A 26697-nucleotide genomic window follows, 5' to 3' on the forward strand; every position below is an offset into this window, starting at 1 on the left:
TCATTTTAATGATCTGATACAAGGTCAGTCTTTCTAATGACAAGGGGCCAGTTCAAATGAATGCCACCTGCAATACGTGATCAGGATGGGGTCATGCCAAGAGTGTGTGTGCCCTTATGTCACAGGAGGATGCCCCAACACACTGTCCCATCATGTGAGGGGAGTGTTCATCTGAATTGTCCATCTATGCATGCTCTAAAACCATGCTTTAAAAGCTATTTTAACTGGGGGGAAACAATAGGATATTGTGCATATTCTCCCTCCATGTGATAAAGTGATGCACTAGGAAGACATCATGACAGCAACACTCTCAATGTGTCCTGTTCATAATTGTATGTGCCAAGAACTGTATCGTCCAAACCAGCCCATATGTTCATCACACATAGAGTAGTACACTTCCTATCTGTACACTGCATTTGAGAGGATCTGGACCCAGGTTCACTTTTAAAATGATTGCACATGGACTCATTTACACAAAAACCATGTACATGTGTACAGACACTTGTATGCACATAGAATGAATGGGCTGGATAATGTTGAGAACATTTTAATGGGCTAGAGAATGTTGAGAATGTTGTGTGGAAAGAAAAGGCAGTTAGTGTGTGTAAAGAAAGGCCACAGAAACCATAAATTGGGGACAATTTATCTCCAATAGGTAATGGTGCTCAGTTATATGTAGTAGTCACTGGTTTGAGCACTTGAAATCTTTAGATTAATATTGAGGGTTCTGGGAGGAATGAGGACCTTTTCTGATAATTGTAAGACTATTAATGAATATGACTGTTAGAAACGTGATCTTGTGATATTATTTCATTTTGCCTCACATGATACAAAGCCTTGACTTGTGTGATCTGTGGGTGGGCTTATTTTACTTGCAAATTAGAGCTATTTTTATTAATGAGGAATTGGGATGTTCATAGACTTAAGGACAAGCCAAATTACTTTTGTTTTTTCACATTTAGATGGCAGTTTTCATATTGTATGGGGTTGTTAACATTATGTGAAAAACTAGGAAAGGGCTTGACAATTTCTGTCCTGTTGCCTTAAAAATGTATAAATTTTATGGGTGTATATGTAAATGTGCACATGTCTTTATGCATGTACATATGTATAAATGTTAATGTCTTATATAAGTATGTGTGGATTTTCTTAGGTGTCATTTTGCAAAACGTTTATTTTATTGCAATTTTATAGTGAGACACATATGTATCAAATATATTATTAAAAAACCAGTCAGTGCACATATAATGTTGGGATCTGAGAGTCTTTGCCTGAGAACAGCTATTTTAACTGTGAGAAAACAATAGATTAGATTAATTCATGTAGGGTCCTGAATGGGCTTTTTATTACTTCCACCTATTGTTAACATACTTATTTTTACTAGGAGGTGCAAAGGTGACTACAACAGAAAATAAAGATCTCTGGTCATAAACTGGATTCAGGAAACACCTCATTGTCCTTTGTACCTTTCTCAAGTTTGGGTTTTAAGGCCAACATCCATATGTTAAATGCATACAGCCAGAAGCCAAGTCTTGGCCATCCTTAGTTTCTGATCTAGAGAATTTATAACAGATCCCTAATGCTTGGTCACACCACCAGTCACAAAGATGGACACTGAAGAGTCCATAACATGCCTTGTCCTTTGATGGGGTCTTGCCTTGTTTTTGATTTAAATGCTATTTGAGATTACTATAACCGGCTTTTGATTCTGTAGTACATGTCTGTGGTGATCAAGAGGGGAAAAATTAAATTCTTAATTTAATTTTCAGAATAGTTTAAAGTAATATTCATGATCTTTTCAGAATAGTATAAAGTAATATTCATGATCTTTTCAGAATAGTTGAAAGTAATATTCATGATCTTTTCAGAATAGTTGAAAGTAATATTCACGATCTGGAAGAAATTAAATAGATCAAATAGTTTTTAAGTGGTTCAACAGTAGTTGAGAGAGATCTGTCAGGAAATCCATTATTTGATGCATCATGAAGAATGCAGTTGGACCATTGTCCTTCTAGGGTCCTAGCTTGGATTTATGTATTATTTATTCTTATCTATAATTCTTCCTCTAAAACCTAGACCCAAGGTAGGTTATAGATTAATAAAACCAAATGAATACCAAATTATTTCTTGTTTACACAGTCAGACAGGTGTTATTGGCTGGTTTGTTTTATCCAGACATAGAGTCCTTCCCAAGGACCTGGGATGGCTGAATTTTATCATCAATACTGTTGGTTATTATAGATATCGTCGCAGAATATAGGCTGTTTGCAGTAAAGCTGCTTTTTGTAATTAGCTGATGGTGATTTCTGTGGCCCCGATGGTGTTGAGGTGCTCTTCAAGGTCTTTTGGAACTGCACCCAGGGCGCCAATTACCACTGGGATTATTTTGGTCTTTTTCTGCCACAGCCTTTCAATTTGAATTTGTAGATCTTTGTATTTGGTGATTTTTTCTATTTCTTTTTCTTCTATTCTGCTATCCCCTGGTATTGCTATGTTGATTATTTTAACTTGTTTTTCTTTCTTCTCAACTACAGTTATATCTGGTGTATTGTGTGGCAGATGTTTGTCTGTTTGTAGTCGGAAGTCCCATAATATTTTTACATCTTCATTTTCTTCAACTTTTTCAGTTTTATGGTCCCACCAATTTTTGGCTACAGGTAGCTTGTATTTTTTGCAGATGTTCTAGTGTATCATCCCTGCTACCTTGTCATGCCTTTGTTTGTAGTCAGTCTGTGTGATCTTTTTACAACAGCTGATGAGGTGGTCCACGGTTTCATCTGATTCTTTACAAAGGCGGCACTTGCTGTTTGTTGTGGATTTTTCTACTTTTGCTCTTATTGCATTTGTTCTTAGTGCCTGTTCTTGCACAGCCAGTATTAAACCCTCTGTTTCTTTCTTCAAGTTGCCATTCTTAAGCCATTGCCAGGTCTTGGTGATGTCTGATTTTCCACTTATATTGTGCAAATATTGACCTTGCAGGGGCTTATTTTTCCATTTTTCTGCTCGGTTCTTGACTTGTTCTTTCTTGTAGGCCTGCTTTGTTTCATTGGTGTTGAATAGTTTTGCATTATTGATCATTTGAAGTGCATCTTCTTCACTGTCCTTGATATATATAGGCCTCTTTTTTCCTCCTCTACTGTTTGATGGACTTGCAGCATTCCTCTTCCACCTGAGCTGTGAGGGAGGTATAGCCTATCAACATCACTGCGGGGGTGCAGAGCATGATTGATGGTCATGATTTTCCTGGTCTTACGATCCAGCGTCTCTAGCTCTGCCTGGGTCCAGTCTATTATTCCTGCACTGTATCTGATAACAGGTATAGCCCAGGTGTTTATGGCTTGTATGGTGTTCACGCCATTGAGTTTGGACTTGAGGATTTTTCTAACTCTCCTGATTTATTCACTTCCAATTTTTCTTTTAACTTCAGTGTGTGCAATGTTATCAGCCTGGAGAATGCCCAAGCATTTGTAAGGTTCTTTCTCTTCCAGGTTCTTGATCTTGCTTCCATTGGGCAGTTCTATTCCTTCTGTTTTTCTTATTTCCCCTCTGTTCATTATTAATGCAGCACACTTGTCTAGTCCAGACTCCATTGCTATATCGCTACTGAATATACGGACAGTGTTTAGCAGTGATTCGATTTCTGACTGGGACTTTCCATACAACTTCAGATCGTCCATGTACAGCAGATGGTTGATTTTTCTTGATGTTTTAGGTGTTTGGTATCCGATGCCTGTTTTGTTTAGTATTTGTGAAAGTGGGGTCATGGCGATTACAAACAACATCGGGGATAGTGAGTCCCCTTGGAAAATGCCTCTTCTTATGCTAACCTGTCCAAGTGTCACACCATTGATTGTTAACTATGTACTCCACATGTTCATTGCTTTTTAAATAAATATCTGAATGTTTTTGCTGACACCAGTTGTTTCTAAACATTTTAGTATCCATGTGTGAGGCAATGAATCGAAGGCTTTCTTGTAGTCAATCCATGCAACACTTAGATTTGTTTTTCTTCTCTTGCAGTTTTCTAAAATCATTTTGTCAATCAGCAGCTGGTCTTTTGTGCCTCTGGTGTTTGGGCAATTTCCTTTCTGTTCAACTGGAAACTGTTTGTTAGTTAATAAGTGTTGCATGACTTCATCTGCTATGATTCCAGTTAATAATTTGAACATGGTTGGTAGGCAGGTTATCGGTCTATAATTACTTGGAACTGCACCTTTTGCTGGGTCTTTCATTATGAGATGAGTTTTCCCAGTTGTTAGCTATTGTTCCACATCACCGCCTTGCAAAATGTGATTGAACTGTTTTGATAGTTGTTTATGAAGGCTTGTTAAGTGTTTAAGCCAAAAGACATGCAGTTCATCGTCGCCTGGCGCAGTCCAATTTTTAATTTTCTTTGCTCTTTCAGTTATTAATTCTGGTGTTATTATTAGATCTTGCATTTGTTGGTTACATTTTTTGACCTCTTTCATCCAGCGTGCTTTTTTATTATAATCTATTGGATTGTCCCATAATTTCCCCCAGAATTGCACTGTTTCTTCTTTATTTGGTGTTTCTAGGTTTCTTGCAGTTTCTCCTTCTATGCTTTGGTAGAAACGTCTCTGATTCGACTGGAATTGGAGATTCTGCCTGTGTTGTGTAATTCTGGCTTCATATCTGCTAATCTTCTTTGACACTGCTGTTATTTGCTGCTTTATTATTTCCAGGACTTCTCTAATTTTCCTTGAATCTAGGTGGTATTTTTGGATCAGATACTGTTTGGTGTTTTCATTCTTCAGCTTCTTGTCTTTCATATCTTTCAATTTACTAGCATCTGATCTAAGCCTGGAGATTTTATTTTCTAATCTAATCTTCCATTTAGGTGATGTACTGCTTTCTTTTTTTACAGGTCCACTGATCTTATATCCGAGCTCTTGTGTTGTTATTGTTGCTGCACTGTACATTAGTTGGTTTGTTTCTTGCAAATTCTTGGTTGTTATTTCTGCAAGTGCAGCATTGACATCTTTTAATGCCTGAGCAAGTTGTTTTTTGGCAACTGTTTTTAGAGCTGGAAGTCGAACTCTGGTGGTTGTTTGGTTCATGTGCTCAGTTATTTTTTGCTTTAGTTCTTGTTGCTTTTCTGTTAAATGGCATTCAGGTTTTTGAGGTGAAGGCAAAGGGGCGGTTGCCTGGTTTTGATTTTGAAACAGTTCAGCAACAGTGGCATTCTCAATTTCCAACACCTCCTCCACCTGCGCCTGAGCAACTTCTTCAGTTGGTGGTAATTCTTCTTCCATATCTTGAGCCTGTGTTGCTCTTTGCAGTTCTTCCAGCTCAACTCCTGTGAATACTTTATTTCTTATTATGAATCTTCTCTGGTCTGCTCGCCTTTGTTCTGTTATTTCTGTAACTGGATGCTTCTCTTTCCAAATGTGGTACATTCTTTTAAAATAACCTCTTCTAGTTGGACTAGACTTGTAATAGCAGATCATTATTTCCTTGTTGGCATTTTTCATTTTTTTTTCCTTCCGGTTAAGCGACGTTTCTTCCAGTGCCAGTAACTTTGCTGTCTTCAGCCCTGGTTGCTCAACAACTTCTTCTTCTTCTCCTCCTTCTCCTTCTCCTTCTCCTTCTATACCACCCTTCCTATAATGGCACAGAGAAATAATAAATAAATAAAATTAAACAATCATAATGTTCTATAACTACATGGTGAGCTTTAGGTCACAGAAAATTCCTTCCAAAAGAGGGAGGTCTTCATAAGAAACCAAGCAAGTGGAATATCTAGTTGCACAACTGTCACACCACAACGGGGAAAAAAAAGTCTGCCTTTTATAGCCACCAACCTAACCTCCAAATATGGTAGCACATGTAGAAGGGCATTCTCAGGAGATCTAAGAATACATGGTGGTTAATACTAGTTTAGCTCGAAGGCACCATTGTATGGTCTCCCAATTTTTCATAGAAAATTGATAACAAAAATAACTTGGAGGTATATGGTGTGTTAGAGTGCTTAAGGCCTTCACACTATCTCAGCATTCTACGCAATACCCCAATATTATTTGGGAGGAGGTGAATGCTGACAGATCATTGGCCAGTTTGGATGATACTCACTTGAGCATTGCTATACATTGATTCTAAGATTTAGAGTCTTTTTGGTTCTAGGAAAAGACCAGAGTGGATGAAGGCAGTATGTTGGACAGGCCCAGTAAACTAAAAATGTGGGGGGGAAATAACCCCACATTTTCCCCGTCTAAATGTGGATTGCTGATACTACAGATCACAAACTTGAAAAAATCATCACTTGTTACTGGGTTCATGTGGTTATAGCCTCTGTCAAGACTTCTTCACTCTAACCCTATTCTATTTGTGTACAACATGGGTTAACTTTATGAGAAATTTATCTGGAATTGTTCTCACAGTGTTGTCTGTTTTTTCTTAAAAAAACCACCCTATTTCGTGCAGCATATCTAATGCAAGATGAAAATGTACTTCTCATGTACTTGATAACATTCTTGTTAGATGAATTATTTTCTGTTGTCATTGTTATTTTGGCTTTCTAGTTTCCTCTATAGAAAGCATTGATGCAATTCTGTTCCTAGAAAATCATTTTAATGGCACTTCTTTCTCTATACCTTTGGGATAATTCACAATTCCTTGGTTCTGCAGTTTACTTTTAAATATTTATAACTTGCCTAGCATCATGCTTGCAACTACATGTTCAAATACTTATTGATTTTCTAGTTAATTAGTTTTCAAGACTTTAGACTGAAGCAAAATAGTCACGTATCCATTTTTAGAATAATTTTAAATTTACATGTTTTCTATGGGTGGAGAGGCTTGATAAAGAGTCTGTTGCTGTACTCTTCTCCAGCTATATTTTTATTTTTATTTGTGTGGTGGGGGGGGGAGTGGGGCATGTATTCTGATTTAAAGAACAGCTATGAATATTTGACGGAAGGAAGGGCTTGTTTGTTATGAGTGGTAGGCTGCTAATAAAGGAAATGAAGCACGGCTCAGAGAGGAACACTTACATTTTTAAATCCCTCTGGTCCTAAAAATTTCCATAGTAAAGTGATTTATGTCAGGAAGGATCTATTGTAAAATAATTAAATGTCCCCAGTTAAACAGATTTTTAGTCCTTAATTTTTAAACAGATAAATGAGTGAACTGAATTAAACATGGTCATGATATTACTGTGCAGTTAATCAAATTTCCATTTTCTCCAAGAAAAGGCTCAGATCTAGTTAGCGGCAGCAATGCTGGATAGACTTTGAAACCTCTACTTAGCCAGTGATTAGTAATTATGACTGAGTCAGAGTTGTTCCTGTGTTTTAAATTTTGTTTTCACTCTTCCTGTAATAGTTCTGTGTTTGGTTTATATATAACATCCACTTCAAAATACATTCACTTTTGCAAGTATAGATTTTTGCAGTTCCTCTTGGGTGTCTTAACATTCAGTGATATCACTCTGGGTGGTTTATTTTGGGCCATATTGACCAACATAGTTTGATTTCCTGAAGTGTAGAGGTGTCATGCATTGTCATTTTTTGTATAGTACTGAATTGGCCGTATATGTTCACATGATGATATTTATCAAGGATGATATTTATCATCATTATCACATGATGATAAATATCAAGGATATTTATCAATATCAAACAAGATGATATTTATCAAGCTAGATTATGGATGTGGGAGCAGCTGCACTCCAAAAGAAAAAAAAAAAAGGGGGGGGGGAGGAAAAGAAAAGAAAGAAAGTGATATGTGTGCTCCAGATTTTCAAATTATGGTGATCAATTTCACCACGTGTTTGCTTATTTTACATTTTAAAATGTAATGCAATTTTACCATGACACTTGGTAAAATAAAGAAATGCTTGACATATTACAGTCTTGTAATATGTAGATGATAACATGTAGATGTTATCATCTTAGCTAAAATGGTTGTAGCATAGGCCATGGCAAAAATGGTTGTAGCATAGGCCATGGCAAAAGTTAATAGTATTAATTTTCATTCTGAAATCTGGGCTTTCAACAACAGAGGTCCATATTTTAACACATTCATATAAGCACACAACCCCCAAAATAATGTTAACTGTGAAACTATTTGTTCTGTATATATTTGGTATTATTCTCCATATTTCCCGAATTCACGTATAATTTTCTCAGAACCTTTGACACGGAACAAGATATAAATTATTGACCTTGGTTATATCCCTCCCCCACCCCACCCCCATTACCTCTCTTAGTGTCCATGAATGTAACCATAAACGGCTTTGAGAAAGCAGATTGAAAGGCTATATATGTGTGTGTGTGTGTGTGTTCATTCATTCATTCATTCAACGTATTTATATACTGTCCCAACCCAAGGTCTCAGGGCGGTTCACAACAAAGCAATAAACAAAACATTAAAATAAATTAAAGTTCTAAAAACAATTTTAAACAAATCAATAAACAGTCTAAACTTTAAAAGTTAAAAAGCCTGGGTAAAAAGATGAGTCTTCAAACACTTTTTTAAAGCTGCTAGAGACGGGGATACTCTTATTCCCATGGGAAATGCGTCCCAAAGTCTTGGGGTGACAAGGCCCGTCCCTGGGTGGCCACCAAGCAACATGAAGGTAGCCACAGACAAGCCTCCCCTGATGTATGCAGTGGATGATTGGAATCATGCAGAAGAAGATGCTCTCAAGTACTGTGGGCCGTAGCTGTTTAGGGCTTTATAGGTTATAACCAGCACTTTGTATTTTGCCTGGAAACTTATTGGCAGCCAGTGCAACTTTTGTAATACAGGAGTTATATTGGCAGCCAGTGCAACTCATGCAATTAAGCAACTCCTGTAAATAAATAGATAGATAGATAGATAGATAGATAAATAATTTATCTTAATTATTGAAAACTGTTGTGTATAAACATGGGAGGTAAATAGTGTATAGTAGTAGAATAGGAGAAATTTGATCCTGACCTATTCCTGTAACTATCCTGGAGATATTTAATTACATGGAAGCAAAACATTTCTGAATCAGTCCATTCTCTTTCTCCTTGTGTCTTCACTGCCATCTTGCTCTGTCCTACGTCATCCTCATTAATGATTATTAACCACAAACATTTTCACCTCTCTTGCCCTATCATAGTCTTAGGTCTCTATTTTACCTTTGTAATGTAGACTGGTAAGCCTGTTGGAATGAAATTGTGGCACTTCTCTTCCTAGTGAAGTATTAGTGCTTTTGACAGTGAGAGTGGAGGAAAAACACTGAGCACTTAAATGGCTTTGGAATAGCTTCTTTGTGACCACTTATTTTTTCTAGAATTGACTCAAGATGTCTCTGAGATTCATTCCTGTAGCAAGAAATCATGGTTTCCCATTCTGAATGAATCTTTTTGTTTCACCCACATTTGATCTGACTCAATGAAAATGTACACAATGAAAGCAAGGCCAAAAGGTTTCTTTGTATTTTTAGTATAGTTTAATTTCTGTGCTTTTAAAGTAATTGTTACTTTACCCCAAGCCTTGGGGCTGAGCGGGGACATTCTTTTTAAGAATTCAGTTTTACCTTTTTGGTTGAATCACCTTGGCTACCTTAAGGCCAGTATCATAAGCAGTATTCCAGCTGAAAGAGGCCAGATTTTTCTTTCAAGGTACGCACTGCAGTTTCTGTGGTATTCAAGTTGAAAGATATGATTTGCCAAAGGTGACATAAATCAACAGTGTATAACATTAATGTGCCTTCTAAATGTGTTGTTTCTCATAGGAAATTTATTCAAATGACAAGATATTGGTCTTGAATCCAAGTTCCTTACGATATAGAGATTTTTTATTTTCTCTTGTGTGCATTTTTGGAAACAGAAGGACCTACATGGACGCAAATGGAAAAAATGGAGAAGCGATTACATGCAGTTCCAGCAGCGAACACCGTGAAATTCCGTTGTCCAGCTACAGGAAACCCAACACCAACCATGAGATGGTTAAAAAACGGGAAAGAATTTAAGCAAGAGCATCGCATTGGTGGATACAAGGTAAGAGGCCCCTTGTTGATATGCTTGCTTTAGTGGATGCAACATGAGGTAGCTGGGATTGGAATTGTAAAATTTAGATAGCTTTTTATGTCTGCAGAATAGGTATATAGTTCTTTCTTTCATACTGTTTTAGAGTAAGTAAGTTGTAGAAGTATCAGAGAACAGGAGATATCCTGTTTGACAGGAGGAACATGAAGGATCATATCAACAAGAAAGCCATAGTTCCATGTCACATGAGCTAGTAAAATATTTATGGTTTAATGTTCTGCCCTTCAGTTCCTGATCAGTGGGACTCCCCCTACTACTGTGGGCATTTTTCAAGCTCCCCGTTAGAGTGTCCTCAGTTTCCCTAAAGGAGGAAGAAATGAGAGATTGTGAGATGTCCATGGTGACAGATTTGAAACCCTACTTTTGAGCAGGGCATTACCTCTGTTGGGTATTTCTGACTCTGTGAAATCTGCTGCAGAGTTTTGAATATGAGTTGAAGCATGTTTAATAACTGAATCAGACTTTGGTTTCTCTTCACTCTTTTCTGTATTTTGTACCTGTTCTCTCTTTTTTGTTACTGAGTTTTTAAGGTGAGTTCATCAAAAGGTCAGGCTTAGTAAACAGGGTTCTTGCTGAGTTTAAGAGGTTAATGACAAAAAAAACACAAACCCAACAACACCCCACCATCACTTTACAATAACATTCTTTATAGATGTCCTTAACAGTCTGTGCTTTTGAGCTGTAACAGCCTGGAATATTCCAATATAATAGATATAATAGAACAATGCAAAACATGGTTCGGGTAGTGCAGCACGCTTAGTAAAAGAGCAGGAAGACTATTTTTATGAATTTTATGGTCTGTGAAATAGATACGGGAAGTAAATTTGAGGGAAAGCAATTGCAATTACTTAAATGATTTGCTTGAATTCCAAGTAGCATCAGATTAGTGAATTCTGTTTAAATAGCAAGTTACTGATTGATTAGTAAAAACATCTAGAGAGGTTAGCTAGTGTGCTACAATATTGAACATTCTACAGTAGATACATACTCGGGTTGTCAAGGAAGGAAACCAGAATTTTATTATTTTGTTTTTGCTCAGATATTTAAGCTACAACCTGACTGTATTCTCCATAAAAAATAAACCATCAAACATAACATCTCTCCTCAAAAAAATCTTCTCAACAGCAATCTCCATATGAAAGATTTAGCAAGCAGGAAAACAGTGTGTGTGGGGAAGACTTTCACAGAATAAAATACATACAAAATGGTATATGCATGCCTGATATACCAGACAATTATGTATGCTATTAGGTTTGCAGAGTTGTTAGTGAGCACAGCCTTCAGTTTAGGAGAGAATCAGTATTGGGAAACTTCCACATATAGAGCTATGTACATGTGAAGTATGTGTAATAGTGTTTCTGCTCTTTGTATTTTACAAAATATTAACATTTATGTATGTATGTATGTATGTATGTATTTATTTTCTCTGTGTAAACTGCCCTGAGCCATCCTGTCAATGTAATACATCCAGTTAAGGGACTGAATCACAATTTTTGAACCACTCAACCTCTTGTTTTCAAACTTCTTCCTTGTTTCTATAATTTCAGACTTACCTCTGTTTTTCACAATATACGTATTGGCTTTTTGCTTATTTTCCCGCTAAGTCCTCTAGCTGCAGTCCATCATTGACTCTGAGTTTTCCTTAAATAACCAGTCTTGCTCTATCACTTTCCCACTCTGTTCCTCTGGCCTGCTCAGTTACCCTTAAATGCGCTCTTTATTTCTTTCAGTTTAGTAAGGTTGTGTTCACTACTAGTTTCTTTGCCATCCAGTTTTCCATGTCTGATGGTTGACTTTTTTTAAAAATTAAAAAGCCATGCTCTGAGAATAACTACATGGGCTGATCTTGCTTACAGTTATTTAGTTAGTTAGTTAGATTTATATGTTGCCCTACACTCATAGGACTCAGGGCGGTTTACAAACAGACATATTTATATAAAGATAATTTATGTCACCATTCTGTATGGGAAGAACACACTCAAAGGAAATGTTTTATAACTTTCTGAATGGTGGATCAGGTTGGACATTCATGTAATATATCCACTACAGTGCACTATTTCTAGTAATATGTGTGTTTTCTCTCCAGTCATAGTGATACACATGTAAGGGAATAAGTGGTGATAACACAAATAGAAGGACCCAACCACGAAAGTGGGCCTGGAGGGGTAGCTTGTGAGCACACTATGACACTCATGCCTTAACAAGTATGGGTGTAGTTTATAGCAGGCATACACAGCAGGGGCTGTCCTTGAAAGTAAATAAACCAGCTGACCTACTAGGACAGCCTGGGTCAGTCAGAAGTACCCAGGTGTACACTGACGCAAAATTACAACAGCACAGACCAGGACTTAATCTTGGCTACTAGAGAGATCCCTAAGGAAACCAGCTTCTTTCAAGGATTATTGGTGAAGCCTATAACATTAATATCCTGAACTGCCTGTATGGACTTTCTATAGCCTTCAGTTGAGTTGTTTCTTATATAAATTCTGCAAATATGAATTCATGTATTTGTTCAAGTGCACAAACACCAAAGTTCACTTTGTAAATCTACAATGACCAATTTGTTTAAGCTGTTTACTGCCCTCCATGGTTTTATTATTAGGGGATGTTATAGACCTTTCCACAATGTGTGAATGAATAAACCCTCAAAATAAGCCTGCTGCAAATGCGAAAGAAGAGAGACTTTAAAATATTTTATGTCTTCCTCTCTAGCCATATTTTCTATGGAAAGTGTCATTTTTTCCAGAGAAAAAGGTGTCCAAATGTTCCAGATGAACATTAATTAATGAAGTAGACATTTCTAACTATATTTGCTTACCTCATAAAATATGAGAGTGCACCTGGCAACACCTCCTGACTTTCGTAATACCCCAAAGCACACATGAATTGGATGCCATTCAGTGTTGCACACTTGACTGAGGAGTGATAAAGTAAAGTGAAGCCATTTAAGAAGTCACTCTCATCTTGACTTTCACACTGCCCAGGATTCTTTATAAGACAAAATGAAAAGCAGCTGTATGGTGGGTGGTGTTCTAGATTATTCCCTCCACATTTATTGTGAATGCATGAAATAAATCATAGACTATTTATTAGGGATGCACATGAAATGATTTGTGCATGTCCCAGGGGTCCGGGAATGGTACCTTTAAAAGGAGGGAGGCAGGTCCTACCTGCTCCTCCAGTGAGCTGCCACCACCTGATCGCGGCGCTGTTTTAAAACTTGACTTAAAAGCAGCAGCCAAGCTGCTGTCCCCCTTAAAATGCCACGCAGATGGAATGCTGCTCCTAGCAGCCCTCATGCAGCATTGGCATGCAAATGGCTTCAATGCATGTGCTGCTGTCATTTGCATAGTCAGCATGGTGTTGCTGACTATGCAAATAGTGCCAACGCTATGTAAGGGCTGCTGGGAACAGCATCCCATTGGCGTGGCATTTTAAGTTAAGTTTTAAGCATGATAGCACCACAATGGGGTGGTAGGGGTGGTGGGGGTGGCGGCGGCTCATTGGAGGAGCAGGTAGGACCTGCCTGCCTCCTTTTAAAGGTACCCCTTGCCCCCGGGCCAAAATATTTGAGCTGCAGGAGCCCAAATTGTTTTGGCACCTCTCCAAAGAGGTACCAAAATGATGCAGGCACATCCCTACAATTTAAACTTTCAACACAAATGTTGGGATTCAAAGAATTCTGAATTTGGAATGTTTACTATCCCCATCCATGCCACATAGCAAACCAGCTTTGAAAGTGAGATGATTTGCAAAAGCAGTTGGAATAATGAACCCATTATACAATAATACATAGAAAAATGTTCAAAAATTAAAAACTGAAAGGCAGTTAGGTATGCCGAAGCCTTTGGATGCACACAAAGTAGATGGTTGGATTACTGATCAGCAGAATCAATCAAACAGTTCCTTTATTACAATCACAAACCAGCACAGTTTACAAACAGAAGTTCAACAAAAACCTACATAACCTACAGATGTATGTGGTCCCCTCTTGCATTAATAACCCTGGGGTATGAAAATGCCAGGGTCAAACTCAAAGAATATACGATATGGAGCATCAAATTGATCAGGGCTCAATTCCTGTTGGTGTCCATTTGGGCAACCAGGTTCTGAGTTTCAACCTTGCCAGATACCTAAACCAGATAATCGATCAGCAGAAGCTTACAGACTTCTTTTGCTTTCATCAGTATATATAATTACCCGATTCAGCACAGTGGTAGAAGACAAATAATGATACAGTTCCGAAATACCAAAGTGTGGATGTTTCAAGCAACTGCAAGGATGGAATGAGAGTGCATGTGCTATTATGTTGTTTTTGGCATTTTAGGGCAATTGTGCAAGAGCTCTAAATAATCTGGAGCTCTTCCAGTGATCCAGAAGTACTCTATAATGGCAGAAACCAAAGGCTCTTAGGTAAACTTAGCAGTCATGGGATAACGGGACAGATTCATGTGTGGATTGGTAACTGGTTGAAGGAAAGAAAACAGAGTGTAGGAATAATGGACTGTTTTCACAGTGGATGGAGGGAGGAAGTGGGGTCCCCTAGAGATCAGTACTGGGACCAGTGCTCTTTAACCTATTCATAAATGATCTAAAAGTTGGGAGTAATTAAAGTGGCCAAATTTGCAGATGACACTAAACATTTAGGGTAGTGAAATCCAAAACAAATTGTAAAGTGCGCCAAAATGATCTCTTCAAACTGGGTGAGTGGGTGACAAAATGGAAAATGCAGTTCAGTGTAAGCAAGTGTAAAGTGATGCATATTGAGCAAAAAACCCCAACTTCACATATACACTGATGGGATCTGAGCTGTCAGTGATTGACCAGGAGAGAGATCTTGGGTTTATGGTGGTCATCTCCTTAAAAGACTCAGTGTGTGGCAGCAATGAAAAAGGCAAATTCCATGCTAAAGATCATTAGGAAGGTGTTTGAAAACAAGAATGCAAGTATTATAATGCCCTTATACAAATCTATGGTGTTGACACATTTGGAGTACTATGTACTGTTCTGGTCACAGTAGCTTAAGGAGGATGTTGTAGAACTGGAGGCAGCCAAGATGATCAGGGGCCTGGGGCCTGGAGCATCTTCCTTATGAGGCAAGGCTACTGCATTTGCGGCTCTTTAGTTTGGAAAAGAGGTGACTACGGGGAGACATGATCGAGGTGTATAAAATTATGTATGGAGTAGAGAGAGTGGACAGAGATACATTTTCCTCCTTCTCTCACAACATTAGAACCGGGGCCATCCTATGAAACTGAAGGTTGGGAAATTTAGGACCAACAAAAGGAAGTCATTTTTCACACAGCACATAATTAATCTATGGAATTTTCTGCCACAGGATGTGGTGATGGCCACTAGCTTGGATGGCTTTAAAATGGGCTTAGGCAAATTAATTAATGGAGAACAGGTCTATCAATGGATACTACTCTGGTGGCTGTGGGCCACCTCCAGCCTCAGAGACACACTGCCTCTAAATACCAGTTGTAAGTGTACAACAGCATGAGAGAGGGCATGCCCTTTCCTCTTGCTTGTGGGCTTTCCAGAGGGATCTGGTGGCCACTTTGTGAAACAGGATGCTGGACCTCATAGGCCTTGGGCCTGATCCAGCAGGGCTGCTGTTATTTTCTTATCAGCCCTGACTATTGGGATTAATGCTTATAAAAATTCTCTTAATAGGCTATGTGTATCTAAACTAATAAACTAATCAAACTAATGTTTATTATCAATAACTAATGTTTTTGGAGAATTGTGTTTTGATAATTTATAGTGGGGGGGGATCCTTTTTGCTCGCTGATCAGTATTTAGCTTCCTAATGTTAAATTCTGTATGTAAGCAAGGAATTAAAAAATCATCTGTTGAATCATATTCAGAAAAACATTCCAAAAGCATGGGTTTTGTAAATCGGATTGTAGCAAGCTTTCCTGATTTTATAGCTATAGTATTTTTAAGAGACACATTCATGATTCAGATATCTACTAAAATATACAAGTCATCTAGAGTTACAGCAGTATATTGATACCTGCAACTTCAGTTGACATCCAAGTACACTGCGTTTGCTGTCTTGGAAACTCAGTCCCTTGTTCTGACACAGATAGTCAGCTAGCAGAAGGAAAATCCAAATGCCTTATGGCTCCTTGATTCATCTTAGTACTTGCTTTGCCTCTTGAATGGAGAAAAGTTACACCATTTTCATCATACAGTACTCAGATAGTTATGTACCATTTCAGTTTCTGTTCAAGATGAAGAGTGCAAATGATATCTGTGCTATAGGAAAATAAAATCTAGAAGTCTGGATTCTTCTGTAGTAAGTGACTGTTTTTTAAACATTTGGAAACTCTTACGTTTTGCAAGATATGCATAAAGAGCAGTTGCCTTATTATTTCTGTTCCAAGATGACTTGTGAGAGTTTCTGCCCCTGCCCCTCCTCACAGACATGGCTGTGGGTATTTTGAAGAATTTCTGTAATTTTTCAGAGTGTTTTGTAGCAAGATAATGCATGCCACGAGGAGTGAACAAGGTTCTTTACTTTCCTTCTCACCTCCCAGAAAGTAAATTGAGTCCTATCAGTTTTTACTGTTTTAAGTATTAAAGAGTGTTTGTTTCCACAGCTGTGTTTTGATAAGCTACATTACCACAGCCCTTTTTACACACGAAAGTTTAGCTTGGGTAAATATATGATAGTTTTCAATCTGTAGATGTAAATCTATGGGAGCCACGTACCCATTCATCTTGTTTTGTGACAATAAATATCTGCAAGCAGTGAACTTGTAAAAAGACACACTTAATTCTTTTCTGTACCATTTGTTTCGTTGGTTTCTGATAATATGCCATGTTCATTTCGTGGAATAAAAATTGCAAGGAGGGCTTAATTAACTCTTTATGCTAAACATGTGACAGAGGCTGTAGTTCTGTGTACATTTACTTGTGAGTATGGTTCATTGAACTCAGTGGGACATTTGAATACACTTAGGCATCTTTTGCAGAATTGTGTGCCTGCCAGTGTAGCTGGGTCTTTATGAGGAGTGGGTGGGCTGCTAGTGAACCTATTCTGTGTTGATCTTACTAAGTTCTTTAGAATCTCCCACAACTTAGAACATTGTGATCACTGTCCTGTCACATACAGAAGGGTAGTGGCCATGTTCTTGCTTGGCTCAGCTTGTAGAGAGGAAGTCTGTACAGCACTGTTATTTCTATGTGCTGTACAGAGGGTGATCCCAGGACCGGTCCAGCTCTGGAAATGTGTGACTTTTAGGAACTCTGTACCATATGGCTATTTCAGAACCTTGTTCTCATGCCTCACACCCTTCAAACCTACATGGCACACTTTATTACTCTTCAGTTTCTCACAAAACACACAGAGAAGCCCTTCTCATGATTGGTGAGAAGGTCGACCCTCTTTTGTGGGGAGGAAGCCCGAAAGTGCTTACTTCCCTGCAGACGATCACAGGGATGTTGCTGGGTGGGCAGACTGCTCTCCTGTGGGCAGACTGCTCTCCTGCACCTCGCTCAGCCGCTCCGGGGGTTGGGTTCAGGGAAGTGCCGCTGTGCGATGCTCTACCCCAGGAGCCCCAATAATGCACCTCACAAGTGCACTGTGGTGCAAGTGCACGGTGCATTATTGGGAGCCCTCCTCCCCCACCCGAGTGTGCCAGCCACAGCTGCAAAAAATGAGGCTAAGGGAGCACTCGCTCCCTTAACCTCATTTAAGAGGGTGACTATTTCGGCGGGCTTGCCACCATGGAGTCTTCCTCACCCTCAAGCCCGGTGGTTCTCACGAGCGTGCAAAACCAGGCTGGAATCCCTTAGCCCGGTTTTGCACGCTCATAAGAATAGCCTCAGAGAGTTAGTCGTTAAGGGTCTGTTCTCATGACTACCTGAGTGCATGTTGTCTGAGGAAAAACATCACCTCTTGGCCTCTTCCTTAATGACTTCCTCTATATTAGCCATTGCAGATGCAACTTTTCTTGATATTAGCCATGGTCGAGACAGACTAAAAACTCCACACCACTCCTTTCCCCCTTTCCACCGTTAACCAGTTGTAGCATTAAATTTGCACTTAGATTAACGCATTAACTATGGTTTGCTTTAAGTCAGAGATTGAATATGGGGTTTGAAGCTGATTCAGCACAAGTGAGCATTAACCCTGGTGCAAATGTAACACTATACTCGCAGTCTTTTTATTGTGGTACAGGGACTGACAAATGTTATGTCTACATTCAGTCTGTGTGCCTTATGACTACAGAAATAAGCACATTATACAAATCTGAGGGATGTGAGGACTCTTGAGTCCAGTTCTGCAGGGTCAAAAGCCTTGACTGAGCTGACATGGGCTTGAATACTGATTTGGCATGTGAATGTTTAGATTTAGATTTTATTATCCTGGAAATATTACTGGAAATATTCCATACATTTTTATGGTAGCTTATTAGTTCCTAGTTTGATTTGTCACACTTGTCCAGTTATTATTAGAAACAAATATGTTTAAATAGTTTAACAGGACCTTTCAGCTGAAGAAAGCCTAAGCACTTTAAAGTAGAAGTGAAGCAAATAAGTGCATCAGAGTTTTTTCTGTTCCAATGGCCTGGATCCTTATAAGAATGTTCTCTTGTTTGTATGAATGTTGAAAGCAAAGTTATTTTATGATTTGCTGAAAAAAGAATCCAAAAAAGAATTCAATATGCACCCCTTTAGGTATATTCTGATTGGTGTTATCTTGTATTATCTAATGACTAGGTCATTCTGTTCTGCAGTCAAAGACAAGCAAAATACAATCAGAGGAGATATTGAGAGAAGCAATTGTACACTCAAACTTGTCATAATATTTGGCAATGTAAATATTGTTTGCAAACTGAAAACATCCCATTAGCCAAGGTTCTAGTTGTTATAAAGTGTTCCTACTTAGTGCTCTGTCTATTCTAACCCTGAGATGGATTGTATTCAGAACTTGTCAAAACCTGCTTAGGGAGTTGGGTATATTTTGCTTTACTTTTTAATTAAACAACATTTGTCTGTCATCCCAGTCTAGCAGGCACAGGGCAGATGTCATGCTGCAATAATATGAGGGCAGGGCTGACTTTGTGCACATGTGAATTGAGCTGTCATAGCATGATTTTTCTCTAGTCCATTTAAGCTTGGCCCACAGGCTGACGCCTAAGAGATGGTTTTTATTGTAGTGAAGCCCAGTACCTTCCCTACACTTGTGGTCTGATGCACAGTTTTTTTAAATTGTGGCTCAGCAAATAGACACACAAGGTTTTTCTAAGCAGAACTGATGAAGCTGCTTGAACTTCCAGCAGGAGTACTTACTCAGATTTGATATGGCAGCCTGTGAAAAGCCTGTTTAAAACTAGGATAGAATACATAGGTTCAAGGCAGTATACCACAAAACTGGTGTTTGTGTTGGCTATGAGATACTACAAAGGTCAGCACTGGGATTTCCCTTTTTATCAGTGGTTTTGCACAATAAATTTGTCAGAACTGGAGTGAATGCTAAAGCCATTCCTTCCATCATCTTTGGTTGCCTCTATATCTGTAACAGCACTTACGTGAGATTTTGTGTCTTGAAGCAGCATGCACCTTTTCAATGTATGTATGATAGTATAGAAGTCAAGGATAATAGATTTTATGGATTGGGCTGTAGAATCAGATGTTTTAGAATAATGTTTATAATTATGTACAATCAAAACAGAGCACAGACAATTTGGTTTGGCCATTACCCTGCATGTAAAGGAGAGCAAGGCATGGAACAGTTCACACAGGGCTTCAGTATAAGCTGTCTATCTTACAGTATTGTTTCCATACCTGTTGTACTGCTGCTGTTCTGTGTATGCAGCTGAGATTCACCTGCACCAGTGCTCACTTTTTCCACAGGGCCTGGAATATACATTATATACAGTAGCACAGCAGTGACCAAATGTAGAGGCAGCATGGTGGTAGAAGGGAGGCTGAGTCCATTATAAACTGTTCTGATCTCTGCTGGCTGTGTGCACAGAGTGAATTCACAATGCTTATTTTCAGATTCAGGTACAATGTCCTTCCCTTTTCCAACACTGTTGATGCATAATCAATTTGCTTTCTATAAAAAATGGCCTACATATATGTTTATGAAATGGTTTTTCTCTGGGGAAAACAGTTTCTCTAGAAGGCCTGACTAAACCAATGATGATTATGCAAACTGGAAACTGCTGATTAGGATGAGTTTATGTCTCTGTTTATATCATGTATATATTATTATTATATCATGTGTATTATTATGTATGCTTTAAATTTTGGTCTATGACCGTAAATAAACATGACTGACTGACCAATGATGATGTTAATATTTTGCATGAATGTGTTTTGCCATTTGGGTTCCACTAAACACTTTTCTAAGTAATGCAGAGCACATATGGATTTTAATCCTTGGAACTAGTTTAATAAAGACAAAAAGGGTTTTCTTTCTTTCCTTTTACATTACAAGCTGTCAGTTCTGAGTGACAATTTGCCTTGGTGAATGGATGCTAGAATCAAGGATTGATCCATTGGATACCATCTTGATTTAGTGATCTCCAAGCAGCTAACAGCAGCTAACAGTGGGGGGAAAAGATAGATCTTGTTAAGTTTTTGCTTTGTCAGCAAGATTAATAACTTGAAAAGTTATAAATGTAATTTCTTGACATGTTGTCATAAATGCTTTGTGCAAGTAAAGTGATTATTTGGCATGACGTAAGTAGGCTTAAGTTGTGGACTAGAATATCAATCTCACTTAGAATTTTAGATGAAAATTGTCAAGAGTAGCAGGTTTTTCTTCAAACTGGCAAGAGCCACATGTTCATGTAATGCAACTGATGGTGTTATCTTCCCAAATTAGTTATTGGAATGGCTGCTTTTTCAGACAGCAGTGTCTTTCTTATTTTCAGACCAGATAGGGTAAAGAGACGAGGTTTATCTTGGCTAATTATCAAATAATGTATCTTGGAATGAAGAAATGCATGAAGTACTTTTTTCTGTGATGAATAAATGCTCATGAAGAAGTAGGTGTGCAAAATGTGGGCAGCTGAGACTAATAGTGCTGTTATTAAAACATTGTATTTGGAACTGGGTTCAAGTTCCTGTTCAGGAATGTCTAGGGAGACTGTCTGGAGAGTCTGAGGAAAATCATTGTCTCTTAGGACTTTTATACACGTTACAGAAAGTATAAAAAGGGGAAGCAGAAGTTAGTCAGTCCGTTTGTACTTCAGCTTTGACATGTGAAGGCACTTATCCTATGTGAGGTTCATGGGTATAGATACAGATGAGCAGATACATCTGCCACATATTAGGATGGAACTACAAGCGTAAATTACTTAGTCTTTCATCATTTTCTGTGACTAACCCCCAATCTTTATACCTTCATTAATAAAATGAGAATAATAGTGGGGAAATGACTGGATTAGCAAGCCAGAAGTTGCCAGTTTGAATCCCCACTGGTATGTTTCCCAGACAATGGGAAACACTTATATCGGGCAGCAGCAATATAGGAAGATGCTGAAAGGCATCATCTCACATTGTGCGGGAGATGGCAATGGTAAACCCCTCCTGTATTCTATCAAATACAACCTCAGGGCTCTGTGGGCGCCAGGAGTCGACACCGACTCGATGGCACACTTTACTTTACTTTACACCGGAGTGATTGTAAGGGCATGCAGGTAAATTATTAATTTTAATAATTTGTTTTAATAATTGTTTTATACTACTGTTTTTATTTCTGTTTTATGCTACTGTTTTAATTGTTTCTTGTATTTTAATCTGTGCTGATTTTTAAATATTGTTTTAAATTTTGTACACCACCTAGAGATATATATAACAGGCAGTATAAAAATATGATAGATAAATAAATAAATAAAATAAAGACTCTTTTAATACACTGAACTTTAAAATGCTATATAAGCACTAAGTAAGTTGTACAAATTATTATTGGTTACTGCAACAATTTTATTTTGAAAACGTTCTTGAGCAGCAGGTGTTACGAAAGCTATTTGCTCTATTAAACTGAAATGGAATTGTTGTGTGTGTATGTGTGTGTGCACACAGTGAAAACATTGTAGAGCAGCTCTTAGCCTTAGTTATAAGGTTAAAAATAAATCTATACAAATAGGAAAGTTGTTCTGCTAAATATGTAGACTGTACTATTAATTTCCATAGGGAAGCACAAACTCTGTCCACAAACTACTGGTTGTTACAGTGCAGAATAAGCTGAGAGGACTTTCCTTGGAAAAGCCGTGCATTATTTATATTTTTATATGTTGCTTTTTGTTAAAAACCACAACGTGACTTGCCTAAAACAAATACAATAATTTACTTACTTATTTTACTTACATTTTTAAAACATCATTGCATCAGTGCCCAATGCAGTTTTGGGATCATTCCACACTAGGGGCAAGCAGTGTTTCCTCTAACAGGGAGTCTCAGATGTTGCTGACTTCAGCTCCCAGAATCCCCAGGTGCAATGGCTTTTGCTTGGGGATTATGGGAGTTGTAGTCAACAACATCTGGGAATCCCTGTTAGAGAGAACACTGAGCGCAAGAAGTATTTTAAATACAAAGGTTAGTATTGAGAAACTGATATGTAAAGTCGCAATCTAAAGAGTTGTCAAAGGTGAAGAGACAATGGTAGTGATATGATGTTTAGCAGATGAAATGACTGGCATTGAGCTATCACAATAGAGGAGTAAATCCTCTTCTCTGCATACTATAGAGCTGGATTAGTTCTCTCTGAGCTGATTCTTATATTTGAATTTACGTTTTGTACATTTGTTCAAAGGATCTCTGTAGTGTGCAACATACACTGAAGCAGTCATATGATTGTTTCAGAATGTGTCCAACTTGCAATGCAACCTCTATTTTATGTATAACATAAAGGGGCTGAACATATATTAATGGAAGCACAGTATATGGGAACTGAGTACTTTCTAGGCAGTGTTCCCTGTAACAGGGATTTCCAGCTGTTGTTGACTACAGCTCCCAGAATCCCTAGCTGCAGTGGCTTTTACTTGGGGATTATGGGAATTGTAGTTAACAATATCTGGGAATCCCTTTAGAGGGAACATTGTTTCTAGGTCCACCAAACAACTGCCAAGTCCAGCAAAAACTGTGCTTTATGGGTCCACTCAGTTCACATTCACAGTTTGAGGTAAATCCTGAGAATTTGCTTGAAGAATTATTGGCCTGGTTCATACAATCAATTGTATCTGGGTTACCAGTATTGACATGGGTTCACATAGTCATACTAATGTTGAAAACCCACTTTAAACCTAGATTCAAACAACTATGTGGACCAGGCCAGAGCATGGGGAGTGATTTGCTTTAAATATCATATAGGATCAAAATGTGTATATTGTGTGCCCTGCAAATATGTTAGAACACTTTTTATTCATTCAGCCTCTTATACCCATTCCTCCTGTTATCCTGCATCTTACCTCTTCTAATTTCCTGCACACCTTGCACAAATCCTGCTTGAACCACAGTCACAGTGAAAAATAAAATGGCCGTCTGCAGAAATGGTGCTTGTTAAAACTGAGCTCTTGTTTCTTCCAGTGAGTTTTTCCTGGTGCCTATTAACTAGCTGAATGTATAAAGCATACTGAACATTTCATTATAGAACAGATCATTATCTTATATCAAATGCTTGACCCAGAGGTCATTATTACCACATAAATGTGAAAAGGCAAGAGATGAAAAGGAAAAATTGAATTTCCTTTCATATGCTTTAAAGTTCAAAGCCTGCACACATAACATTACGGCCCAGTATGAAATGTACAGGTGCCTTCCTGGCTAATAAGTCTACCGGGAAATCAGGAGATTGTATGCTAATAATGCAACTGTGACCAATATTCATGTAAAGGCAGGGGCTGACATAAGGACAGTTACTCAAAGTAGTCCCTAACTTGTCCTTTTAATTTGTGTGGCTACTCTCACTGAAATTTTCCTCATGTCAGTCAGTACATTTCCTGATGTCCAAATTCCTCATGAAATTTTCTTCATGTCTGCCAGTACACAGCCAGTGTTCTCTCTAATTTTTTTCATCTGTGTTCGGAATGAATTTTGTTCTGAGCGGCAGTATCATGACAATATGTGAGCACACGCATTCAGAATGAGGCCTTCCTGATTCAACCTGGGTGGGATCAAATATTAACTGAGCGGACATGAAAAAACCTGTGAGCGCACGCACATGCGCACACCGTAGAGCGAACACTGTACACAGCTATGTATGCACTGTATGAGAGAAATTTTGGCACTAGCAATAACTGTGGTGAAAATACCAAGCTCTGTACACATTTATCATCATGCAGTATGTGCATGCCATGCATTTGGATCTACAGCCACAGTATACTTGAAAGAGAGCTATGACGTTGTAAACATGAGATGAGAATAATAATATTTTGGAGCAGGTGGAAGCTCAAATGAATCTTTCGCTATAAAGACAAAATGTAAAAATACAAGAAGAATCCCAAACCTTGTATATAAAAACGAAACATCAGGGAGAAGGGTTCTAGAGCGCCAGTGTGGTGTAGTGGTTAGAGTGTTGGATCAGGACTAGGGAGATCCAGGTTCAGATCCCTGCTCAGCCATGAAGCTCACTGGATGATTCCAGACAAGTCACTTCTCTCTCAGCCAAACCTACTTCACAGGGTTATTGTGAGGATAAACATAAGCAGAGTATGGGCTCCTTGGAGGAAGAGCGGGATATAGATGCAAAAAATAAATAACCTAGTTCCCACCCCCCCCAGCATGCTAGTTTTGTGTGTGCTGAGAGGTGCTTGTATGTATGTGAGTATGACTGCTTGAATGAATGAATGAATGCATCGTGTATTTCGATAATTGATCAGAAAGCAGAAAGTCAAACATAAAACAAAATTATACAATTCCCAATAAAAGAAACAAAAGGGGAAAAATAATTTTAAATCCATAATACAGTTAGAGGTGTAACTAATAATAACACCACCACTCAAACCAAAAATTCATACTGATGAAGCGACCAGCTTCTGATGAACGTTCCAAGCTATTGAACAAAACTTGGCAACATTTATAAAGAAATTTCATCAGATGTATAAACTAAAAACAAATTTAGATTAAAATTATCTGAATGCCCCAGAAATACTTTTATGAAGGGTAACAAATAGTAATCACAAATATCCCTATAAAAATTACAATATAGCAGAACATGTGCAATTGTTTCTATACTCCCGCTGTTACAGGGGTAAAGTCTCTCAGCATAAGGTTTTTTATTGTACCGCCCTTCTAGGACTGCTGTTTGAAGCGCGTTGATATGAGCTAGTGTTAGAGCTTTGCAATACTTGGGAATAGTTATTATACCAAGATATCTAGCTGGTTTATTAATGACACCTTGGTTTTCCAAGATAATGCCTCTAGGTATTTGACTAAGCTCTATCTGCTTCTCCATATCTAATACATGTTGCTTAACTACCAAATTGATTTTTGAGAAAGCCATAGATTTTAAATAACCTGGGGATAGCCCATGGTGCAACAACTTTTTCAACATAGCTTGTTTCCAATAAGATTGAAAACCATCTGTGAGTAACAGTTCAGTCAGACCTGAAGGATGGAAATTTAATTTTAACCATAGATCAAAGATACTTAGCCATTGCTGTGTCTTGATTTTGGAAATCCTTGCCTCCAGATGAAGTGCCATATTGGACACACACCATGGTGCCTGAAAGATTCTCCATAAAAATTTGGGTTGAAGGGCTTCTAATTTAATAATTTTTTTGGTGGTCTGATCTGAGCTTCATAGAGGAACTGCAAAGAAGATGTCACTAAAAATAACTTAATTGTGGCAGGTATAAATTGGGCACCTTTGGAACAAAAAAATAAATAAATAGAGAAAATAGCCCTTGTAGATCTCTGAGCATTTAGCAGCTCATAATTTAAATTAGCATTCTGCTGCCTGATGCTTCAAAAACTGTGCCTAGATATTTAAAGCAAACAACTTGTTCAATTTTATTATTATTATTTATCTTCCAATTTCTTACTTTGTTCCTTTTGGAGAACACCAGTACCTTAGTCTTGTTATAATTTATTTCTAAATCATGATCCTTGTAATAAGAAGAAAGGGCATTTCAAGTGTGTCTGAGTCCAATTGGTGTTTGAGAAAGAAGAGCAACGTCATCTGCATATAGTAATACTGACACATGTCTGTCAGCTAACTTAGGTAGATGATTATTAGAATTGTTAATATAAGTAAGGTATATTAAGGGAATTAATATACAAATTAAAAAGAGTTGGCGCTAAAATACAGCCCCGTCTTACTCCTTCTTCTGTACGATGACCTTGTATACTGCATTGGACATTTAAACTAGTATCCTCCTGCATCTTGTATATTAGTAAGAATAGGTGATGGTCAGTTGTGGAACACATCAGTTTTTGCCATAACTTTCTCTTAGAAATTGAATCAAAGGTGTTTCTAAAATCAACAAAAGCCACATACAGAGCTTTGTTTGGCTTTGATATATATTTTTCAGCCAAGTGTTGAAGTATCAGAGTTTGATCCACCGTTGAACTAGCCTGTTCGTCTGCTAGCATATTTTCCTCTTCTAACCAATCCAATAATTTCTCATGAAGGTGTTTAGCATAAATTTTACTAACCACATTAAGTAAACAGTTACTTAGTCGATAATTT

At 38.0% G+C, this 26697-nt stretch overlaps 1 protein-coding gene across 7 annotated transcripts in view; it reads left to right on the forward strand.

Annotated features, from left to right (window-relative positions):
* Positions 1 to 26697, forward strand: part of FGFR2 (fibroblast growth factor receptor 2) — a 179940-nt gene that overhangs the window by 76622 nt on the left and 76621 nt on the right. For all 7 annotated transcript variants that reach the window (XM_053307770.1, XM_053307769.1, XM_053307771.1 and 4 more), the window contains one exon: positions 9823 to 9992. In XM_053307770.1, the coding sequence (XP_053163745.1) occupies positions 9823 to 9992 (170 nt within the window). The remainder of the gene's footprint in view (positions 1 to 9822; positions 9993 to 26697) is intronic.

The sequence above is a fragment of the Hemicordylus capensis genome, chromosome 3 (assembly GCF_027244095.1).
Source record: "Hemicordylus capensis ecotype Gifberg chromosome 3, rHemCap1.1.pri, whole genome shotgun sequence".
NCBI classification, from domain to species: Eukaryota; Metazoa; Chordata; class Lepidosauria; order Squamata; family Cordylidae; genus Hemicordylus; species Hemicordylus capensis.